Consider the following 20,394-nt stretch of genomic DNA (forward strand, 5'->3'; position numbering starts at 1 on the left):
CGACTGGTAATATCCGGCCGACGTTCAAAAGGGCAACGGTGCCAAAAAGAGAGGAAAGACAAGAAGAAACCAACTCCAAACACCGAGAAATGCATGATCGTCAGCAACGATATGACTATATCGACCCGGCTGCAAGTGGTAGGTGCAAAAAGATGTGAAGAGTATATGCAGAGCGAGAAGACGGGCCATGCTCTTCGCTTCGCTGATGCTGTGCCGTAGCTAGGCGCGTACAAACTGTTGAAGACAGCATAGGGGATTGAGGACAAACTACCAATACGAGTCCTCTTTGCCTTTGACCAGGTTGCCGAACTGATTGTAAACAGGCTCATCCGCGTCCCCGCCTTCCTCGCCCCATCTCCCCAGATCATCGTCGAAAACCTCGTCTTCAAAGCCCGCGCAGACCTCCGCATAGTCGAGCCACTCTCCCTTGTCCGTCCACACGCCTCCCTTGCCGCCGCGCAGATCCCACCAGTCTTGGCCTCCCAGCAGGGCTGATTGGGCAGCGTCAAATCCAGTCGGGCTACGCATGTACTTGCGGAGAAGCGCACGAGCCCACGGCTGGTACCACATGTTGTACCACCAGGTATCTCGCATCAGCCGTTCGGGGTGCTTCACCGGCCAGCTTTTGTCATCCTTGACCGGCTTTTCTTCGTCAAGATGAATCAGGGCCGGCACAGAGGCCGAGTGGATATTGGTCAGCAAGGGCATGTGATGCCATGAATGATTCTTCGGGGGTGGAAGAGCGTCAAGAGTTGAGTTGAACTCTGGTTTGACCTGTTCGTCCTTGGCGAACTTGGGTTGGATGAAGGGATTGCCAAGCCTTGGACTGGCAAGATCGGCGGAAAGCAGGAGACGCCTCTCGCGAGGAACGCCGTGGTGCATCTGGACAGAAGATGTCGTGGAGATATTGTGGTACTGGAGCCATTCGACGTCCGTCTTCGACTTGTATGTGTTGAAGAATAGACGAGATTCAAAATCCACTCCGATTCCATATTCGTAGCGATGACCGGTCTCGAGGCGCGGATTCACGCCCGTGACATTCGCAGCATCGGAAATGCCGATTAGTCGGTGGACCAACTCCTTGAGCCGGTTGGAACTTCTCCGTCTTTCCAGCTCTCGCACGTACTCCTGGCGTCCGTACATCTGGGTCAGGGCCAGATAGTCACTATGGTTGTGACGATTTTCCTCCACGAAGCGCAGTACTTCGGCGTAGATTAACTTCAGATCGGCAGCCTGGCCGATCACCGTACCGGGCTTCAGCCACCGTGGTCGGGTCAAATGTCCCTGCGGATGAATATCGGTCTTCCAGCCGTAGGCATCCGGGGGCAAGCTGGACTGCGGCACGGTGACACAGCCGGCGTCCGCGGTGATGTTGGGAAAACACTCTTTGCCTGCACCAAATAGCACTCTTTGAGAGTATTTCTGCAGGGTCTCCTCCAGGCCTCTGCGGTAAGGATGATACTCCGTCACAAGGCCGTATTTCTTTCTCAACTTGGCATTATTCTCTCTGAGGATATTCTGAAACCGCTGGATGAGCACCTCCGGCGGTAATTGGAAGAAAACGTCATAGCCATCGGCGATGAGGACAAAATCGCCGTCCCGCACGTGCGAGGTGTATTCCAGAAAATTGTATATGCCCGTCACACGGTCCACCATGTAATCATAATCGGAGGATCCGTCTGGGAGCTTTCTGCCGTATCGGACCAAGGTAGGCGGGGGGTAATTCAAGATCATTGCGGAGGTTATTGTGCGACAAAGCGCGGCGCTCTTCTGCCCAGCGGGCAATACCAGGTGAAAAGAAGGGTTATTTTTCTGCAGACTGTTCGGCAGAGTGTCATTCAGACTCAGAGTAGGTCCACCAGTGTTGAGCATTGGCGTGTCTTCGGGGCGGCCACTGAACGGGTGGTACGAGGGATACTTGAGCCAGTAATTGACGGGTGTCTATCGAGCGCCATTGTCAGCTGTGTGGTCCGAACCCGAATCCAGGCCAACCTGATATAACCAGAGAACTCACTTGTCTAAAGGACCATGAGAGAAGAACGTAAAGGGAAAAACACGCGGCAAGTATGAGAATGAGAGCCCTAGCCGGACGAACCCTCAGTCGACCATATAGATAGACTCGTTGCAGAAGCGTCGTCGCCGTCGAGCACAAAGACTTATACTGGTCGACCCAGGGGGTGGAACCGACAAAGGTAACCATTCTGGCCGAACTGTTGTTCACTGCTGGCCCTCAACAAGAACGGACGACAATCAATCCCAGTATCAGCTCAAGCCGAGCGCAAAAGGAATGTTGGTATCAACCACTATAAACGGAGATCGTGCTCGAGATAGGCATTCCTGCATTGAGACATTCGAAAACATGCAAAGATCGATGAGGGATTCAAGTCGTAATAGTCGTCAATTATGCGACTGGGGGAGAGGGGCGCTCAACAGTCAATCAAGCAATGTACCACATTGCTTGCGCCGATGGTAGAGCAGTCAATGACGACGACACAGAGTAATGCGATAGGGGTTGTATGTTGAGGTTGCAGCCGCGATGATACAGCACCAGATCAAGCCATCTGCGTTGGCTTTGTGGATTAAAGATTGGGTAGAAAGATAAAGCGCACGTTGCAAAAAGCCACAGACTCTTAGCAGGCCTGGAGAATATGGTACAGGGTACTCCGTAAGATGGAGCAGGAAATGATTGACATCGACCTGGTGGAGCTTTTGCGGGTTTAAAATTATTGGCCTGGGCCATCAGCGGCCATGATGCGATCGACCGACGTCGTGCCGTGTACGACTCAATATTGTCTAGCTGGTCGCCATCTAATTTCGCTTCGGAAGGTCATATTAATCCTCGGATTTTACAAAGACCTCCTCTGAGCATCTGCAAGCGAGTTTCCCTCAGTAAATCAGTACTGAAGCCCATTGTATTGATTGTCTCCGTGTATTGCCTCTGACGCGTCATCGCTCCTCGTCCCACGGGTAAAAGATGTCAGAGATTCAGGGACGATGCCTGTCGAGGCTTGGCGCATGGGCGTTTCATCCAAATCAGCATCTAGTCTAGTCTACTCCGTGCTGTCTAGATGGTCTATGTGTGACAGTGTCCTAGTCTCCCAGACACCATTAGACGTCGCGAGAACTCCAGGTTTGCAAGTAGGTATACGCAATATTTCTCCGGTCTGCATCACAGTAATGCTGCAATCATCTGCGAGGAGCACATGTCCTTGGACGACTGTGATTGTACACTATATGCGCATGAAGGGAGGAATATGAGCCCTCATTCCAGGTATATCTCCTCCCGCAGGCGCTGTAGATTCTTGAAGATGCCACCCCCCGGCCCCTCGCTTTCCTGCCGTTGATGGCCCATCGGCTTCCCTCGCGTCGACGAGGATCGCTGCTGGGACTGGTCCGAACTGCCCTGGTTCTCCAATGACCGGCGTCGGTCCTCTATAATCTTCGCCAGACTATCCAGAAAACGATGGCGCGCCTTCTCTTCCGCGGAGCCCTTCCATATCGTCGCCAACTCGCGTAGCGCTTCTAATCGCCTTGCAGCTGCGTCCAAACCAGCTCGTCCGCCCCCATTGGTACCGAGTAACTCTGTAATCTCATTCCGGAGCTTCTTTGCAGCCTCCTGCCCCTTCTCCTCGAGACTCTGGCTCTCGGGCCCAGGTTCGGGGGCGGAGACCGAGATGAAGGACGACGTCAGTGAGGTTTCTGACGGCGGCAACGGCCACTCCATGGCGTCTCCAAAGGTCTGAACCACATCTTCCAGTCGCGACCGTACTTGGTTCAGCATTCGTAGTTTCGTGATGTAGTCCGGATCAGCGACCGTGGCCTTGTCATCCTGGCCCCTCTCTGCCGCTTTTTCTCCTTCGTCGGCCTCCTCAGAAGCCCTCGAAACATCTTTGTCGCTGTCCACAGTCGTCCGCAGGCCCTCGGGTACGAACTGGGCAATATCCGGCCGTAGGACCTCCGTCAAAGTATCCGAAAGACCAATCGCTTCACCCCGCAGCACCTCAACTTCGTAAGCCAGTCGCCCTCCACTGCGCAGAATCTCATCGGTCAGTTGTGTGAGTTGATTCGAAAGCCGGACATTCTGCGCGTTGATCTGAGAGAGAATCGATTGGACTTGAGCGGACAATTCCGCGAGGGGAACGGCGCCCGGGGCTCGTGATTGCGATGACGCCAGCGTCAGCGGGGGAAGGACATCGTTGAGGAAATCGGCTGGATCGAAGGATGGATCGGTAAAGTCAGGTGTCACTTCTTGAGAGGATCGTGTGTTTGATGCCAAGGTAGCTGCGCGAGCTGGACTGGGCGTCTGTCTTGAGGCCATGGATGGGTGTATCGGGAAGAACTGAGAACGGCGAGCTTGTTCTTTGTAGCATTTACTAGAGCAAGACTAGCCCAAACGCGCGACCAACATCGGCTAGTTTAGAGTTTCTGTATCGTCATGTCCAGCTCATGTTGACAGTTCCGTCGGTGCTTCCATCGGTGTTGATTAATCCTCACCGCCTACGGGAATATGTTTCGTCGATTGCATAATGAAAGAATGAAATTGTCCATGGGAAACTTCAATTAAATATGGGCATTATCCTTTTGATAGAATTATAAAAGTTTCCAGGAATTAACCGTGCATATCCAGCAAACCACAAATTTGAGAGCATAACGCAGTCAGTCAACATGAAAGAAAGTGGGTATCGTCCGTCGAATCAGGGGTATTAAGGTAGAGCAAAGCAAAAGAACGCAGGTACTCATCCGTGGTGGATGGCGTCAACGTATTTTCAGCGTTAACGTTGACCCCAACACACCGGGCACCTCATGTTCAGATATCTTCCACCACACGGGCATTCATCGCGCGCTGGAACCCATCGTCCGCCGGTTCGGCTCCGTATCTGCTTGGACCCTCGCCGGCATTCTCAGCTGCAGCCAGCTGTTGCTGCACCGTCTGGTTGATGGCGGGCAAGAAGATGACCTTGCTGTTGGCGGTCTTGGCCATGGCTTGCATGGCCTCGAGGTAGCGGATTTGCATGGCAGGAGCAGAGGATAGAATGTCCGCAGCCTAGATAGTCCTGCGTTAGTTCGGGTGGACTTGCCGGTGGGTGGATGAAAGGACAACATACCTGGCGCATGAGCTTGGCGGATTCCACCTCGGCACGAGCAGCAATGACCTTGCTCTCACCAATGCGCTTGGACTGCGCTGCCATGGAGAGCGAGTCCTGCAGATCATTGCTGAAGATGATGTCCTTGATGAGCATCGATTCGACTAGGACACCCCATCCAGCCGCAACCTCCTCGATGATCTCGGACGTCGACTGGGCGATCTCCTCGCGGCGTTCAATCACATCCTGCAGAACCCGCGCTCCGATGACATGCCGCAGGGTCGTCTGGGTGCGCTCGATCAGAGCCTGCCGTACGTTGGCAATGCCGAAAGCCGCTTTGTGAGGCGAAATGATTTGGTAGTAGATGACCGAGGTCAGATTGAGAGTGACATTGTCCTTGGTCATGCAGACCTGGCGGGGTACTTCGACGATCTGGATCTTGACGTCGACGGTCGTAAGATGTTCGCTCAGAGGGTTGACTTTGACCAGACCAGGATCGACCGCACGCTCGAATCTACCACAGAAGTAAGTATCTCATCGGTCCGACCTTGAGCCAGGATTCCATACCGTCCGAACTTGGATACCAGACCGACCTCACCCTGCGCAACTGGCTTGAACGGGTTGGGGCAGCAGATGCAGCATGGGATAGCCCCCATGAAGCCAATGCATTCACCCAATCCATGGACTATATTTTAACCAGAATGAGTTAACAAACGGCGTCAGGCGAAGAGAAAAAAGATTGACACTTACTCAAGGACGCGTACCAGCTATGCGCATCCGGGTTATCGGCATCATGCTGGATCTGCTGGGCATAACGTGGCTGCAAATCGCCAAGGCGTGCTGGCTGAACGGTCACGGGTCCTGGTCCGCGGGAGCTGTTCCCCAGGGCGCTGTGCACCGGTGCCTTTCCGTTGGGAATGTTCGCTTCGGTGGACATAGTGGCTGTTTGTATTGTTCGCTTGTAGGAGAGTTGTCTGCTCCAGAAGGGATGAAAAGCTCAAGTACGTGATCAACCAAGGTGGCAGTTGATGATCGTGAGTTGAAGATAGATGGGAAGTTGCGGGGTTAAATAGCCATAGCTCATTTCCTGTACTCTGTACAGATCTAAGCTACCTTACCTCTGAGTCTCACCATCTACCACGGGGCCACCATGGTTCTCCGCAATCCGTGTGGGGCGCAGCACTTGGCGATTTCCACTGGTCCTGCTAGGCGGTAACTGTACGGAGTCTAGCTCATATTAATTCCATTTGGGCATTCGGGCGCAAACTACATCACAAGGCTGAGCTAGATATGGTGATGTTACTTTCTTTGCTTCTCAGTTTCCTTCATGCGCTGATGCATCGTGTCATACACCTACATGGGTTCTGCTCTCATCAACAGCGAACTATCTGTCTCCATAGCACTCCCCAGCTCATCCTTGGCCTGTGCGATCGCTGGGTAGTGTCTAGGTACTCTTTGGACACCTCGTATTCGGAACCATGAGCCTCAATGCAGAGCACTGCCGCAGAACTTGCACATCTGTCCCGTATTATCCGGCCATCAACCACCATTCGACAGTGACTTGTCATGCCGAGGACTCTGGTACTGTAGATCGTTCCACTGACGAGCGTCATGCACTTGTTAGTTGACCCGGTAGCCGTCCTCTCTGATGCACAGAGCCGATGTTGGGCAACCGGGTCATCCATGTGAGCCTGCATTGTCCTTCCAGATGTTTTCTAGCGGCCATTGTCTGGGCGCAGGTAGTTCTGCATTGCCCCTTAGACCCAGCAAATCAGGTAAATCCCTCGAGCTCAAGGTACGGAGCTGTGACGTATTCCAATCACTGATTGCTCAGATAAACTTCTTGTGCCGATGGGATAAGCCTCAAGGCGCAGCGTGAGTGCACTCTGTCGGGCGGAGGCAGTGCTTCGGATATCGGCATTCTGGGCCAGAATCTCGAAATCAACTCACACTCGCATTTCATAGCAGGTACCCGGGTCCCATGTAGCACACAGGTAGACGGAGGGATGGAATGAGGACTTGGATGAAATGATTGGGTAATCGATTGAATCGAAGCCGCACCCCTTTGAGGTAATGGCGTCAGAGTATCCAGTACTGGATAGCTTTCCGATTCCCAAGGGGGATAGAACTGCAAATGTCTCACTTCACCTGTTAGTTTAAAAAAGGAGATGCTTTCCCAAGTTAGCAAGCATCATTGGTCTAGTGGTAGAATTCGTCGTTGCCATCGACGAGGCCCGTGTTCGATTCACGGATGATGCATTAAAGTTTTGTTTTTCCGTTTTTGTTTTTTGGACCGAATATCGATGTCGAAACACTTTTCACTTACAGTCCCGCCTCCTGCAGCAGATCTGCAATTTAACCCATCCGTATAACCAGGATAAGGGCATGTTTGAATGAGACGTGGGGAGAAAGAATGCGAACTACCTTACTCCGTACATCCATCTGCTTATGTCCTTGTCTGAGATGGCAAGTATGCCATCCAGGAGGTAGGCATACTGACATGCCACAACTACTCCATACGTGGAGAAGCTTTCAAGTGTTTTGTCCTCGTCATCGGTTATTGTTACGGGCAAGATCCCCGGCAAAATTGTGTATTCTGGATATACTATCATTGGGTGGAAAGGAAGCACGAGATTTAACCGCAGGTGCAATCCATTCATATCTTCAACTTACGTGTCGAAGTGGTCTATGGCTCTCCATAGCCTACCATGGTAGTTGTAGCGGCGTAGGCAAGTCTTTCCCTAGAACAGCTTCTGCAGTCCCAATGTCCCTGTCAAAGCATCAGCACCGGCCTTGTGCTTGAATATATGGTCCAAGCTGCACTTACCCAGGTCCTCGTGGTGCCCAGAACTGCCCCGTCTTCGTGATGTCAAAGCTGTCTATGAACGAGGCAAGAGATTGAGCTGCTTCATCGGGGGTGACGGCTGCGGGTAGGCATAATCAGCGCCGCTCTATAGCCCAGTAGATATGTCCATGTCCCTTACCTCCACCGGCATCCCAGTACTTGTCGAATCCTACGCTCTTGGTCATCTCCGTGCGCATGAAGCCAGGATGTACCAGCCCGACAGCAATGCCCTTCTCTTTCAAATCTAGACTGAGAAGTTTCCCAACCATATTCAACGCGGCTTTGCTGGCATGATGACCATAATTCCCCCCGCCCTCCTTTTCGTGTCGCAATGTGATACTTCCGCTTTCACTGCTGACCAAGATCACTTTGCTCCCCTTGTCCAGCAGACCTGCTTTGACGAGGCGCTGCACTACAAAGACGGGACCAATGGCGGATGTGGTATACATCCTCACTTCCTTTTCCCAGTCCGGGTCATCAAAGGACTCGAACCCGAAATAGCCCGCCGTGATGATCACGGAGGAGAGCTTGGTGGATGAGGGTAGTTGGGATACCAGAGTATCGCCAACATCGGGTTGGGAGATATCAACATTCTGAAGCCATGAGACGCGAGATTCAGATTCAGAACTGTCTTCTGGCGGGGCACTGGATCGTGTTGTCGCGAAGACAGTGGTTGTTGATGATGCCTTGGATGCGTACAATCGTCTCAGTGAGGCCCCAAGGCCTCTGGTGGCACCCACAATGAGGATATTCTTGCTCATTTCTACCTTTTCTGATTGAGCTCGCTGCTTAATGTTGGTAAGGACTGTTGGAGCCCTCCGACCGACTGCAGTTGATAGTCGCTTGCCTTCGGCCACGTGCATAAGCGTTGCGCAACCTAAGGAACGGATGACGTAAATGCTCCCATTCCATACAGTATTCTATATCTAAAGTATGGTTTTGTAGCGACATACTACCTACAAACCAAGCTCAGATCAATAGCAATCTTACCAGTCATTTGGAGTGCTTTTCAATAAAATAAAAAATGAAGACGTGGTATTGCCCTCGGTCAAGTGTTGTACCATGTCTTCGTTTCAAGATACAATGCTGAATCACTTATTCCTCACGGGGAAAACTGCAAGGTCATTTCCCTTCTAACCACTCTTCTGTTCGGAACTTTGGCTAGCTCTCGAGCTCTCCAACTTCAATATCAGTCCTCTTAAATGATGGACATGTGAAAGTCCCAGAAAAACACTTTTAATAATAGTTCTTGCACAGGCAGGCTATTCTTAGTTCAGATAAGCGTGGCTTAGTCACGGCCCTTCTGTCCCTGTCCCTATCTTGGAAGCGGAGAATAGAATTACAATGGCTCTTGAGGTAAGCTACCTACCTTACCTTCTTTCTTTGAAAGTCCTCCATAAGAGAACATTATTCATTATTCTCATAGACATCATCACCCTGCATGGTGACTCGGTGACAGTTCCTCCAACTTGACCTCAAAGGTGGAGCTGGCCTCCTTATGGTTTCCGCTGCTTGATGATGAGTGCGATCCTACAACTGCTACAACATGCAAAGAAAGCCGGTGCTGCTATTCGCAGAGGCAGAAAATCAGACGGTAAAAAGCCATCCCGGAAAAGCCTCTTCCCGTCCTCATTTTCATCGAGCTCGGTGTAAGTTTGTTACTTTGTTTACTGGTTTACAGTTCTTTGTACCTTATGTCCGCTGATACAGGTTCAGTATCGATAAACCCGACATAGTACCAACCTCCTCGCCTTGGGATCTCCTGCCTGTCGAAATCCAAATCAAGATTTTCGCTCAATGTGGTATCAAAGACCTGCTGCAGCTCAAACTTGTTTGCAGGGCCTTCTGTCAAATCCTCACGTTTCATGAACAACTGATCGCACGTCAATACCTTCGCCAGCGCCGTCATGGAACGCTGCCATCTCCCATCGACAGTGAGAGAACATATACTCGAAATCCCGAAGACGATGTCGTGCTTCTGTCCGACCTCTTCCCTCCTGCCAAAAGTGCCAAGGGCGGTCACTTGTACACTTTCCGGTATATGCATAGCTTGCGACGACGGCAAAAGCTGTGTTCTAAGCTTTGCTACTACCTCGCGGACCGCGTCATGGATCGATTCGTGCACTGCGAGCCAGCTTTCGTCAAGGCCATGTTTCCATCCAAGAATGAGCGCAATGAGTTCCTGAAACGTGCGAAGTCCAGGCTATGGTTCAACCTCATACCACTTATGTAGGTCTCGTCACAGATTATCCTTCGGCGACTGATTCTGATGGGACTTGTCTTCCTACCAGGTACTACACGCTATACTTCCTGGAGGCTTACAGTCTTGCCCGCCGTGACTTGAAAAATGCACTGTTGCAAGACCTGGAAGCCGGACGATTGCCCGTTCCTATACCCCCGGACGTCCGTAAATCCATGTATCGAGACTTACAGATCAGAATTATTCGATCCCCCCCGTTCACCAATACTTCGACTCTGATCTGTACGCACCATTGCATGCAGCTGCTCGTTTCATACCTACGACATACTGTGCCGCCCGAGGAGTCCGTGGCGGATGACAGCTGGATCGGCTCGCTGCTTACTGTGTCGCCGTTTCTTCGAATTGTGGAATACTTCTCCGCAGAGATAGGTGACGGTGGCAGTCAGCGAATGCAACGAAAGGACTTCATGCATAATTTTCATCATGACTTGATGCAGAACGAGAAAGACGATATCAACTCGTTGGTCCTCGAAAGCACACCAGTATCACATCTACATTCATCGGTGCAGGATATCTGGTTCGATGTTGCGAGAGAGGAATTGGCCTCCCGAGGAGCTGTTCCCCATGACGCAGAGGATATCTGGGTCTGGAATGGTGTCCCCGTGACACTAGGTTGTCAAGATTGCCGGGAAGGCAGGGCCTGGCGTGCATGAGGAGGACTCTCATTGACCGGGACACAGGCGTTAGGTAAAGGGCATGGATCTCAGTTCGGAGTTGAGGATGCATAGAAATGGGTTTTGAGCGCATTCTTGCTATTGATTGTAATCGCTACAAACAGTGCACAGTATAGGTTGGAAATTTATTCACCTGCATGTTCAGTCCAAATGACTTGTCTTCTCTCTTTCTCGTAAATTCTGACCGACAGCCCTAAGCCCTAAAAGTACATCCGTTTGGTTAGTTTGTTTGCTTTGTTTGCTTTGTTGTCTGATGGCTGTCGCGTTCCAGCGCGACTACTTCCATATCGCGATCAGGGAGATATTTCCAGAGATAGGACTCCCCGCAACTTCGATATGCAACCCGAAGTCTTTACCAGACAAAGACAATCCAGAAGTTCGCGATGGCACACTCCGACTTACAGCCACTCTTGAATACCTCATGGACGCTGCACCGTCTTTCTCCCCTGCACCATGGCAAAGAGTTCCAGTCCCTTCTTGGCAATCAGGCCGCCCTGAGAACTTATGCTGGCAGGTTGAGGGTTCACCTTGCAGGGGATCTATTGACTAGTGCTCAGACCCCATTAAGTGGAGCTGGCGCTATCGACGATGATGTTCTCTCCAGAACCGGACCTCTCAGAGACTGCGTCTGGGAAACGTTATCGGCGCCCTCGACACAAGCTACCTCGGAGAATCTTTCTGGGATACTGGTTATTCTAGAGTACGAGAATATCACCTATAAAGCTGCTCTCCTCGCAGTATCGGATGGCCGTCGCGCCTCGGCGAGGCGGAAACAGTCCACTCAGCTCCCGCTGCTACTGACACGGTTCCCAAATCCCCTGCGGCAGACATTCATCTCTTTCCTGTCTACTAATTTTGACACGTACTGCTCTGTTCTTCGCTTACCCTCAACTTTCATGTGTACGGCCCTAGAGATGTACACCGGTATCCTGATGTCGGGAGATCACGACGGGCCTTCCAACTCTCATCGCACGTTCGAAGATACCATCAAGGAGACGCAGCTTACGTTGTCCTTTTCGCCGCCCGTTGCGCCAGCTCTAAGATCTCTGAATGTTAATCTTCCGCGTGGCTCCTTCACGGAGTTTGTGCGCGGAATCAATTCCAACAGCGAGTCCACTCCCCAGAAGAGTTCCGTCTTATCAGGCCTATCCACCTACCTAGAGAAGCACTTGGCGATCAAACTGAATCTTGGAGATCTGACGAGCGGCCATTATCCGGTCAATCAGCCCGTGCGCCTGACTAAAATTGCATGCGGCAGCTTCGTCCTCGGCGGTGAAGGCAAATTGAAGCTGGTCGCGCCGTCGGGACGAGCTAGTTCTGAAGATGGTGCTGTTGCTGCTCGTGAGAGCAGAGACCGGCTGCTATTGCGCGCGAACGAGGCATTGCTTCAAGCTGTTATACGTCGAGCTGCTAGGAGCGACGATGAGCAGACATGAGCGTGACGGGTTGTTCCCAGCGAGCTTACTTGCTCGAGCCTTCTCAAGCCGTCACTTTCACTCTTGAGGTGATCAGATGCTTGTTACAGTTCTGGAAAGCCATCTTCTAAGCCAGGCAGCGGTTGATGAGCCGTATCTGATCACGGCATCAAAGATCTGGATACGTGCGGTGGCCGCACATGAGACGTTTGTGCCTGAACTGACTCGCCTACTTGGATGTCGCCCCAACTTTCTCTATCAGGGCTTTACTCAGTCATCACCCGACCTGACGCAGAAGGAATGCAGTATTGCGAGCCTCTTTGATACAGAGAATGGCAGGTAGTAAGAAAGATCCCGTTCTTCGCGCACTACATCATTTCAAAAAGAAGGGCTTGCTCGTCTATGTACTCCACAACTATGGAAATTCGCAACCTTATCCGACGATGCAATCTTGCGCTGACTCTATGCTCCTCAAAAATCTATAAATACAGCCGGCTGTCTTAGAATATATGCAGTATCGTCAATCGTTCAAATACATCGTGAAGGTCAAATGGAGACGGGTTGTTTGTTCGTGACATAATTGCTCTATTCGTGAACCACTTCAGCTTTCGACCGTCTGCTCTTCCGATTCGGCAAGTTTGAGCGCTTCATCCACACTGGTGACGAAATGTGTCATTCCTCCACATTGTTCCACAATACCGCTTCGTTCAAACATTCGAAAGACGTTGCGGTTGGGAAGACGGCAGAAGAACACTCGCGTCCCGAGGTCCGCATATCCTTTCACTATCTCGAAAAGAACCTGAGTTCCAGATCCGTCAATGCTAGTGACGCCATGAACATCGAAGATGATATTCTTATTGTTCTCCGGTGAACGCATCCGAGGGAAGGATGGATGCACTCTGCTCGAGCCATATAGTTCCAAACGGCGTAGGCGATTCTTAAGGTCGCCAGTATTGGCAAAAGTGAGAGGCTCGGGAATCTTGACGATGAGGGCGCCCTCAATCAATTTGACATTCTCGGGATGGAGCTCGGCATTGTCGAATCGACCCGTATCCGGTATCTTTCCGAGGATTTGAATGCGCGACTGAGTAGAGTGCCGAATCAATATCAGGACAGAAAGCCCGATGCCAAGCGCGATTCCCAACTCGAGTGAATAGAAGATAGTTGAGGCGAAGATGAGAAGCATCAGGGCTAATTCAGTCCAACCGCGTAGACGAACAAAGAACGCCACATCATGAGGACATTCCTCAATCAGTGAAAAGGCGACAACAGAGATCATCGCTGAAAGGACCGCTTTCTGAATGGCATCAGCTTCCATGACAAAATATCACAATTGGCAGCAATCCATAAAGAACAGGGGAACTCACCGGAAGATAATATAAATATGGGAGAAGTACTAGAATGCAGACCAGGGTAATGATACTCAGGAAAATACTGCTCATGGGGCTTCGAGCCCCAGTGGAAGCATTGACCTTACTTCTCCCGTACCCACCAAACGCCGGTAGGGCCATGAAGCACCCCCCAACGACATTGGCCACGCCGAGAGCCACCATCTCCCTGTTGGGACTGACCGTCATACCCTTTACTCCGTCTCCCCTGCTCTCACCGAGTCCCTTCGCGGCTACAGAGGACTCAAAGAAGCCAAGCAGCGCGATGATGAAAGAGGTACTCATTGCGGTGCGCACATGTTTCATGTGACTGAACTGGAAAGGCCATTTGAACGCAAAGACTCCATTTCCTGTATTTTTCATGGGACCCAGGATTTCGAGTCCTTTCTCGTCCCAGCCTAGACGCCACGTCAAAATCGCCGCAAGAATGACTACCAAGATACGATCCGGAAAGTAAACGACCTGAGGGTAGCGCGGTTGCAGTTTCTTCTTCAAAGTTCTGATAACGCATCGAGTTAGAACGGGCCTACCCTCCAGGAAGGATTCAGCACATACCGGAAGACCATTATAATGGCGAAGCTGCTGAAAGACATTGCGGCGGTGAGACCATGGCAGTTCCTGACATTTCCGAAAAAGAAGAGTAGCTTCTCCACAGTACTGCCGTGACTGACCCCGGCGTCTTTCGCCCTCTCTGCCAATCCAGCCTCCGGGATCAATTGATCCACGAAGATAACAAAGCCAATGGCGGTGATGAATCCTCTCAAAAAAGGCCGACTGAGGACGTTATCCAAAAATCCCAGACGAGTCAGTCCAGCAATCAGGATCATTGAGCCTGCCATGGCAGTGGCCACTCCCACCACCATGGCATTTTCAGCAGCATTGTCCTCATGCGAAGTTCCCTGTCTGACACTCGTTTTAACAATGGTCCCGGTGAGCAACGACCCGGCTGCTTCTGGGCCAACGACCAGCAAAGGGCTGCTTCCCAAGATGGCATAGACGAAGGGATTGATCACGAAAGAATAGAGACCATTGATAGGCGGCGCATGTGCGAGGTTGGAAGATAAGGAGAGTGCCATTGGAATATAGATTGATGCAACAGTCAACGCAGATATCAGGTCCCCCCGGAAGAAGGACCATCGGTACTGGCCAATCCAATTGAAAAATGGGATGTAATAGGAGACGTAGCTGATTAGCTGAAGGTTAGCCATGACTTCAATACTGAATGTCTCCGAAAAACACACAGCCCTTCAGGGAATCAAAACATACAGTGCGTTGCGATTTTTCACAGGTAATGGGGACATCGAGGACTCCATCGAGGACTCCATCGAGGGTAGGTTGTCCGGTCCGTGTACACCACTCGAGCTCCCACTGGAATCGCTTGGAAGCTCTGGCCTTCCGGCATTCCATCGCAAGACGCCATGCTGTTCCTCTGGTCTCGGGGAGAAAGTGCCATGGCGACAAATCTTCTGTCCGCACACAGCTTCCCCGTCATGGTATGACTCCAGCAGACGAGTTCTAGCGTCGGGTTCTCCCGTTGTATACGTTGGTAAGTTGCGTGGATTGGTCTCAGTGATAGCCGCAAAACTGGTTGAGGAAGAAGTCCGAAAGATATCAAAGATTCGGTCCCGCACAGAGCGGTTTTGACCTGTCCCGTGTAGGGAAGTGGAATCGGACATGGTTATACAAGAGGAAACAGCGGTCACTCAATAATCGGGGACATATGACAAACAATCATTCGAAAACTGCCATGACCGGCGTGAGATATATATTAGAGATAGAGGAAGGAATCAGAAATGTAGTAAATAGAGGGGAAAAGGCTAGGCCTCTAAATATTAGCTAAATGATTCAACAAGGACCAACGAAAGTGGTGCTCCAGGTGCGAAGGGCGGTGGCCAGTCCCGGCCAAGCAAGCCGAGGGACGGAGGGAGAGCAAGGTCGAGGCAGTAGGAAAAGCGATGATTGTCCATCAGAGCCGGCTTCAACAAAATCGTCAGCGGCCGTCAAGCGATCTTGAGTGACATGGCACAGGAATCGAATCGAATCTGGTGTGACTTGAGCAGGAGACAGGAAAGGCTGGTGCTGATATAGCAGAGGACTGATAAGGATAAGCTGGGATTCTTTTCTGCCGGGCGGTGGAGAAATTAATCACGTGATTTAGCTGCACTGTTGGCGCCTCTGGCTGTCCCGAATTCTTTGCGGGCTCCAACAAAGCCCAAAGTGGGTTTTGAACCGCCACAAAGTGATTTGAGATTGTCGAAGAACTCGCCTGTTGCCGCAACTCCTCTTCCCTCTGCACCTGTCGCACATCTCGAGCCTCTAATAGGAGCTATCACGGACAAGTTATCCCGGCTCATCATTTATCTCCAAGCCTCAAATCGTTGACGCATCCGGCCTATTATCAGGCGCAGCCCCGCCAAAATGTCGTTAACAAATTGCCGTTTCTACGAGGAGAAGTATCCGGAGGTTGACAGCTATGTCATGGTCAATGTCAAGCAGGTATGGGACTGTCTTCATGATCATCATCGTTCTTTTGCACGAAGCTCTGGCTAATTACTCGGTTTCCATCTTGCAGATCGCCGAAATGGGCGCATACGTGAAGCTCCTCGAATATGACAACATCGATGGCATGATCCTGCTGTCCGAACTGTCGCGGAGACGTATTCGTAGTATCCAGAAGCTCATTCGTATTGGCCGCAACGAGGTTGTCATCGTGCTTCGTGTTGACAAGGAGAAGGGCAAGTGTGGCCGAATCCTGAACATGCTCGAGACCCTCCGTCTAACAGGTTTTGTCTGTGTACAGGTTACATCGATCTCTCCAAGCGTCGAGTTTCTCCCGAAGATGTCGTCAAGTGTGAAGAGAGGTACAACAAGAGCAAGGCGGTTCACTCCATCATGCGCCATGTTGCCGAAGCCACTCAGACTCCCCTTGAAGAGCTATACCAGAAGATCGGGTGGCCACTGAACCGGAAATACGGCCATGCCCACGATGCCTTCAAGATCTCCATCACGTAGGATCAATCCGCTCAAATACATGTTTCGACCTTATGACTCATATGATCAATAGGAACCCCGACGTGTGGCAGGATGTGGAATTCCCCAGCGAAGCTGTCAAGAAGGAGTTGACACAGTACATCAGCAAGAAGCTGACTCCCTCCCCGACTAAAGTTCGTGCTGATATCGAAGTCACCTGCTTCGGCTATGACGGAATCGACGCCGTCAAGACCGCTCTCCGCACTGCCGAGGCGAACAACACTCCCGAGAACCAGATCAAGGTCAAGCTTGTCGCCCCTCCCCTGTACGTCTTGACCAGTCAGTGCTTGGATAAGAACCTGGGTATCAAGTTGCTCGAGGAGGCTATCGAGAGAATCGATAGCGAGATCAAGAAAGCAGGGGGTGGCTGTGTCGTCAAGATGGCGCCCAAGGCTGTCACCGAGCACGACGACGCTGCCCTCCAGGAGCTCATGGACAAGCGGGAACGGGAGAACATGGAAGTCAGCGGCGATGAGAGCATGTCCGAAAGCGACGAGGGCGTCCCTGAATAAATGCCCGACGCAGCGCCTCTTAGTCACGAATCCTTGGGCCGATGGGCCCTTTGCGAATGACAAAAACCTCAATTTTTCTTGCGTACGTTGGGAATTGGGGTACCACAAGAGAGAGACGGTTGTTTCAGTGTTGGGTCAGAGAAGGGGGCAAGAAAAAAGTTTCTGATAGAAGGGTTTCGGTTATGACACGAATTACGAGACAGAAGACGGGTTTAATGTGCTCACGAGCGGGATAGGGTTGAGCAGCACTGTCTCAAACAATGGGTTCAGGCTGGACTTGGTTTACGCCGAGAACGGTACCCCCATGGGAGGATCTGCTGCCGCACTGCTTTCCGTGCCGTGGCGATGTGTCCATATCACTCAGATTTGCGTTGATGACTGAGCTCTGGTCACAGTTCTGGGACAGCTCTATCTCTTGTTTTGATGTACATAAGTTCCTTCATGATCTGAGTGCCAATTGCAAGAGTACGTTCTAGACCTCGAAGGTTATTTCTGAAAGGCGAAAGCAGGGCGTTTTCAACTGGCCTGCACTTATTTATAGTTGTAGCAGGCAAGGATCCAAAGGAGATATTCGGACTGCTACAAGCACATATATCGGAGAAGATCCTCTGTTTACTGATAAAGCTCAGCATTGTCTGCAGCTCCGGATAGATCAGTGGTGGCTGGGGATGGCGGGGAGACCTTGGCGCGGAAACTGAAATCTCAATGCTTGCTTGAACTTTGATTCTCCATTGCCTTTTCTTTCATTCGAATTTCCTGCTCTTCAGAAATCCTGGACTGCAGAATCACAGTTCACTGCATTCAGGATGGGCCACTGGACTGACATCTTCGGCTCTGGAACCCGAACTCAGCATCACCGTCTCCATGCAGAACGGCGGCGTTGTACGTCATCACCAACGACTGCGTGGTCTCGGGCCAGCATCGCACATTTCTGAAGCTAACATGGCAAATAGTGCTTCCTGCTTACACGGCGGACCAGGCTGATTCTGCCAGTCCTGCTAAGGAAGTAACGAAGGTTGCTCTCCGGCTGAAATATCAGATCGAACAGGTCGTTCCGTTCGAGATCGATGAGAGTGCTCTCACCAAGCCCAATAGCCGAATCATCACAGACGATGTGATCCAGACTGCCAAGCAGGCAGGTGGCGATGATCACAGAGCTTGTGTGCTGTACTGTCTCCTTGTTTGTCTCCGGTGGTTCAAGCTTCAGGCAGTGGCGGAACTCTGGGACTCTGATCTGCACCTGCGTCGCGCACTGGCGTGTGAGATCATTGCGAAGCGCATGTAAGAGAAGCCATTCCAACGACATCTGAAAAGGCTCACTTTTGACCAATGCTTTCAGAATCGAGACCGAAGAGGACCAGGACTTCCTCTTGAAGGACGCCCTTTTACAGAGGTACTCCATCTTCCTGGACGGAGTACCAACTACACCAGCCAACGTGATTGAGCGAGCTGTGGATCTCCATGCTCTGAGAGTCATAGGCTCTTCGGGATACCAAAAATGTATCAAGTATCTCTGGCGTGGTTGGTTCTGTCAAGAAGAGGGGAACCCGACCAATTTCGTTCCCTACCATGAGAAAGACAACACAGACTTCAGGATTCATTTTCATCCTGACCGTATGAGAAGCCCCGTTTATCAGAACGCATGTCAGATATTCTTCTCGTTGATATATCTCATCCTGTATACCATCGTCATCAATACCGTCAACTCTACCGGAGATTTGGACGTTGTCGAAGGAATCCTCTATGTCATGACACTGGCCTACATCTGCGACGAGCTCACCAAACTCTGGAAGGTTGGAAGGGACTACTTTGATTTCTGGAACGCGTTCAACTCGACTCTTTACACCATCCTCGCGGTGTCATTCTTCCTCCGTGTTGCCGCCCTTACGCGATCGAGCTCCGTCGACGATGAACAGAGAAAAAAACTCAACCAGCTGAGCTACAATTTCCTGGCCATGGCAGGTCCGATGTTTTGGATGCGTATGATGCTCTACCTCGATACATTCCGATTCTTCGGCGCCATGTTCGTTGTGCTGAGAGTCATGATGAAGGAGAGCTTGATCTTCTTTGCCCTTCTCTTCGTCATTATTGTCGGGTTCTTCCAGGCGTTTTACGGAATGGCCCAGGCAGATGGCGAACTCTCTCTGACCAGAGGTATTGTACAAGGCATGGCGAACAGTGTCATGCAGAGCCCAGAATTTAGCGTGTTCGAGGAACTGGCGTTCCCATTTGGTCTCGTCCTCTACTATCTGTTCAATTTCATAGTCATGATTGGTGAGTCGGTCGGCTGGCAGCACGACTGGGGGTTTTGGCTGACGGGGAATAGTTTTGCTCAACATCTTGATTGCCCTCTACAATAGCGCCTATGAAGATATCTCCGGCAATGCTGTGGACGAGTACATGGCGATCTTCGCTCTGAAGACAATGCAGTTTGTTCGGGCACCGGACGAGAACGTCTTCATTCCTCGTGAGTCCTCCCGTTCTGCTGCAGATCGCGCATTGACTAACGGCGAGCCTACTAGCGTTTAACCTACTCGAGATCATCTTTCTGGTCCTCCCCTTCGAGTGGTGGATGCCGCACGAGTACTATGCCAAGCTGAACGATGTCATCATGGGTATCATCTACTCACCACTCTTACTCATCACCGCGACCCTCGAGACGCGCGAGGCACGCCGGATCCGGTGGAATCGTCGCCACGGAGAAGAGGACGACGACGATGTTCAGGAATGGGAGAATGCTGCCGAGGAAGTTGACTTTGACGTGGACGACACCTGGAGACAGTCCGTGCGGGACACCACCCCCGATCCGAATGCAGAGAACTGTACCTTGGAGATCATACAGCTGAGGGAGCAGGTCAAGGAACTCACGGCTGTTGTTCATGCGTTCATGGAGAAGAAGGATATGGCGGAGCACATGAGGGAGCCTGTGAATGAGGAATCAAGTTCCAATCACGCTGAGGCGGAGTAGGATTTATGGCATAAGATAGTCCTATCTTACCAAGATAGTGTTGATGCCTTTGTTGATGTGATGGTATCTCCTTGTGATTTATATTGGTTGGCTATGTGCCTTGACATCTGCATTGTATGTTGTATACTTTATCATACCTAATTTCATACCATGAAGTAGTTCATCCCTACAAACTCTGCAATTCTAATGGAAACTTAAGATATACAACTGTCATGTTT

At 51.2% G+C, this 20,394-nt stretch overlaps 9 protein-coding genes across 9 annotated transcripts; 4 read left to right on the forward strand and 5 right to left on the reverse strand.

The window, feature by feature from the left end:
* Positions 1-267: 267 nt before the first annotated feature.
* Positions 268-2,200, reverse strand: CDV56_100153 (glycosyltransferase domain-containing protein; the record flags this gene model as incomplete). Its single annotated transcript, XM_026753772.1, has 2 exons — positions 268-1,941; positions 2,096-2,200. 2 exons carry the CDS (start codon positions 2,198-2,200, stop codon positions 268-270), a joined length of 1,779 nt encoding a protein of 592 aa, XP_026610641.1.
* A 1,062-nt stretch (positions 2,201-3,262) lies between these two features.
* On the reverse strand, positions 3,263-4,318 carry CDV56_100736 (uncharacterized protein; the record flags this gene model as incomplete). Its single annotated transcript, XM_026754355.1, has 1 exon — positions 3,263-4,318. One exon carries the CDS (start codon positions 4,316-4,318, stop codon positions 3,263-3,265), a length of 1,056 nt encoding a protein of 351 aa, XP_026610642.1.
* A 489-nt stretch (positions 4,319-4,807) lies between these two features.
* CDV56_100965 (slipin family protein) lies at positions 4,808-6,021 on the reverse strand (the record flags this gene model as incomplete). Its single annotated transcript, XM_026754584.1, has 4 exons — positions 4,808-5,044; positions 5,106-5,598; positions 5,652-5,769; positions 5,835-6,021. The coding sequence occupies 4 exons, from the start codon at positions 6,019-6,021 to the stop codon at positions 4,808-4,810; spliced, it is 1,035 nt and encodes a 344-aa protein (XP_026610643.1).
* Positions 6,022-7,787: 1,766 nt separating this feature from the next.
* CDV56_101422 (oxidoreductase, short chain dehydrogenase/reductase family superfamily) lies at positions 7,788-8,926 on the reverse strand (the record flags this gene model as incomplete). The annotated part of the gene is made up of 4 exons (XM_026755041.1): positions 7,788-7,854; positions 7,912-8,008; positions 8,069-8,806; positions 8,890-8,926. The coding sequence occupies 4 exons, from the start codon at positions 8,924-8,926 to the stop codon at positions 7,788-7,790; spliced, it is 939 nt and encodes a 312-aa protein (XP_026610644.1).
* A 549-nt stretch (positions 8,927-9,475) lies between these two features.
* Positions 9,476-10,842, forward strand: CDV56_101666 (F-box protein; the record flags this gene model as incomplete). Its single annotated transcript, XM_026755285.1, has 3 exons — positions 9,476-9,578; positions 9,666-10,158; positions 10,221-10,842. 3 exons carry the CDS (start codon positions 9,476-9,478, stop codon positions 10,840-10,842), a joined length of 1,218 nt encoding a protein of 405 aa, XP_026610645.1.
* A 404-nt stretch (positions 10,843-11,246) lies between these two features.
* On the forward strand, positions 11,247-12,299 carry CDV56_101911 (uncharacterized protein; the record flags this gene model as incomplete). The annotated part of the gene is made up of 1 exon (XM_026755530.1): positions 11,247-12,299. The coding sequence occupies one exon, from the start codon at positions 11,247-11,249 to the stop codon at positions 12,297-12,299; it is 1,053 nt and encodes a 350-aa protein (XP_026610646.1).
* A 580-nt stretch (positions 12,300-12,879) lies between these two features.
* On the reverse strand, positions 12,880-15,342 carry CDV56_102135 (SulP family inorganic anion transporter; the record flags this gene model as incomplete). Its single annotated transcript, XM_026755754.1, has 4 exons — positions 12,880-13,575; positions 13,646-14,165; positions 14,222-14,851; positions 14,933-15,342. The coding sequence occupies 4 exons, from the start codon at positions 15,340-15,342 to the stop codon at positions 12,880-12,882; spliced, it is 2,256 nt and encodes a 751-aa protein (XP_026610647.1).
* Positions 15,343-16,084: 742 nt separating this feature from the next.
* On the forward strand, positions 16,085-17,208 carry CDV56_102558 (translation initiation factor eIF2 subunit alpha; the record flags this gene model as incomplete). Its single annotated transcript, XM_026756177.1, has 4 exons — positions 16,085-16,162; positions 16,239-16,407; positions 16,467-16,674; positions 16,731-17,208. 4 exons carry the CDS (start codon positions 16,085-16,087, stop codon positions 17,206-17,208), a joined length of 933 nt encoding a protein of 310 aa, XP_026610648.1.
* An 806-nt stretch (positions 17,209-18,014) lies between these two features.
* Positions 18,015-20,176, forward strand: yvc1 (putative potassium ion channel Yvc1; the record flags this gene model as incomplete). The annotated part of the gene is made up of 5 exons (XM_026756423.1): positions 18,015-18,090; positions 18,162-18,489; positions 18,548-19,482; positions 19,535-19,675; positions 19,731-20,176. 5 exons carry the CDS (start codon positions 18,015-18,017, stop codon positions 20,174-20,176), a joined length of 1,926 nt encoding a protein of 641 aa, XP_026610649.1.
* Between the last annotated feature and the right edge of the window lie 218 nt (positions 20,177-20,394).

This window comes from Aspergillus thermomutatus (genome assembly GCF_002237265.1).
Source record: "Aspergillus thermomutatus strain HMR AF 39 chromosome Unknown NODE_292, whole genome shotgun sequence".
In the NCBI taxonomy this organism is placed as follows: domain Eukaryota; kingdom Fungi; phylum Ascomycota; class Eurotiomycetes; order Eurotiales; family Aspergillaceae; genus Aspergillus; species Aspergillus thermomutatus.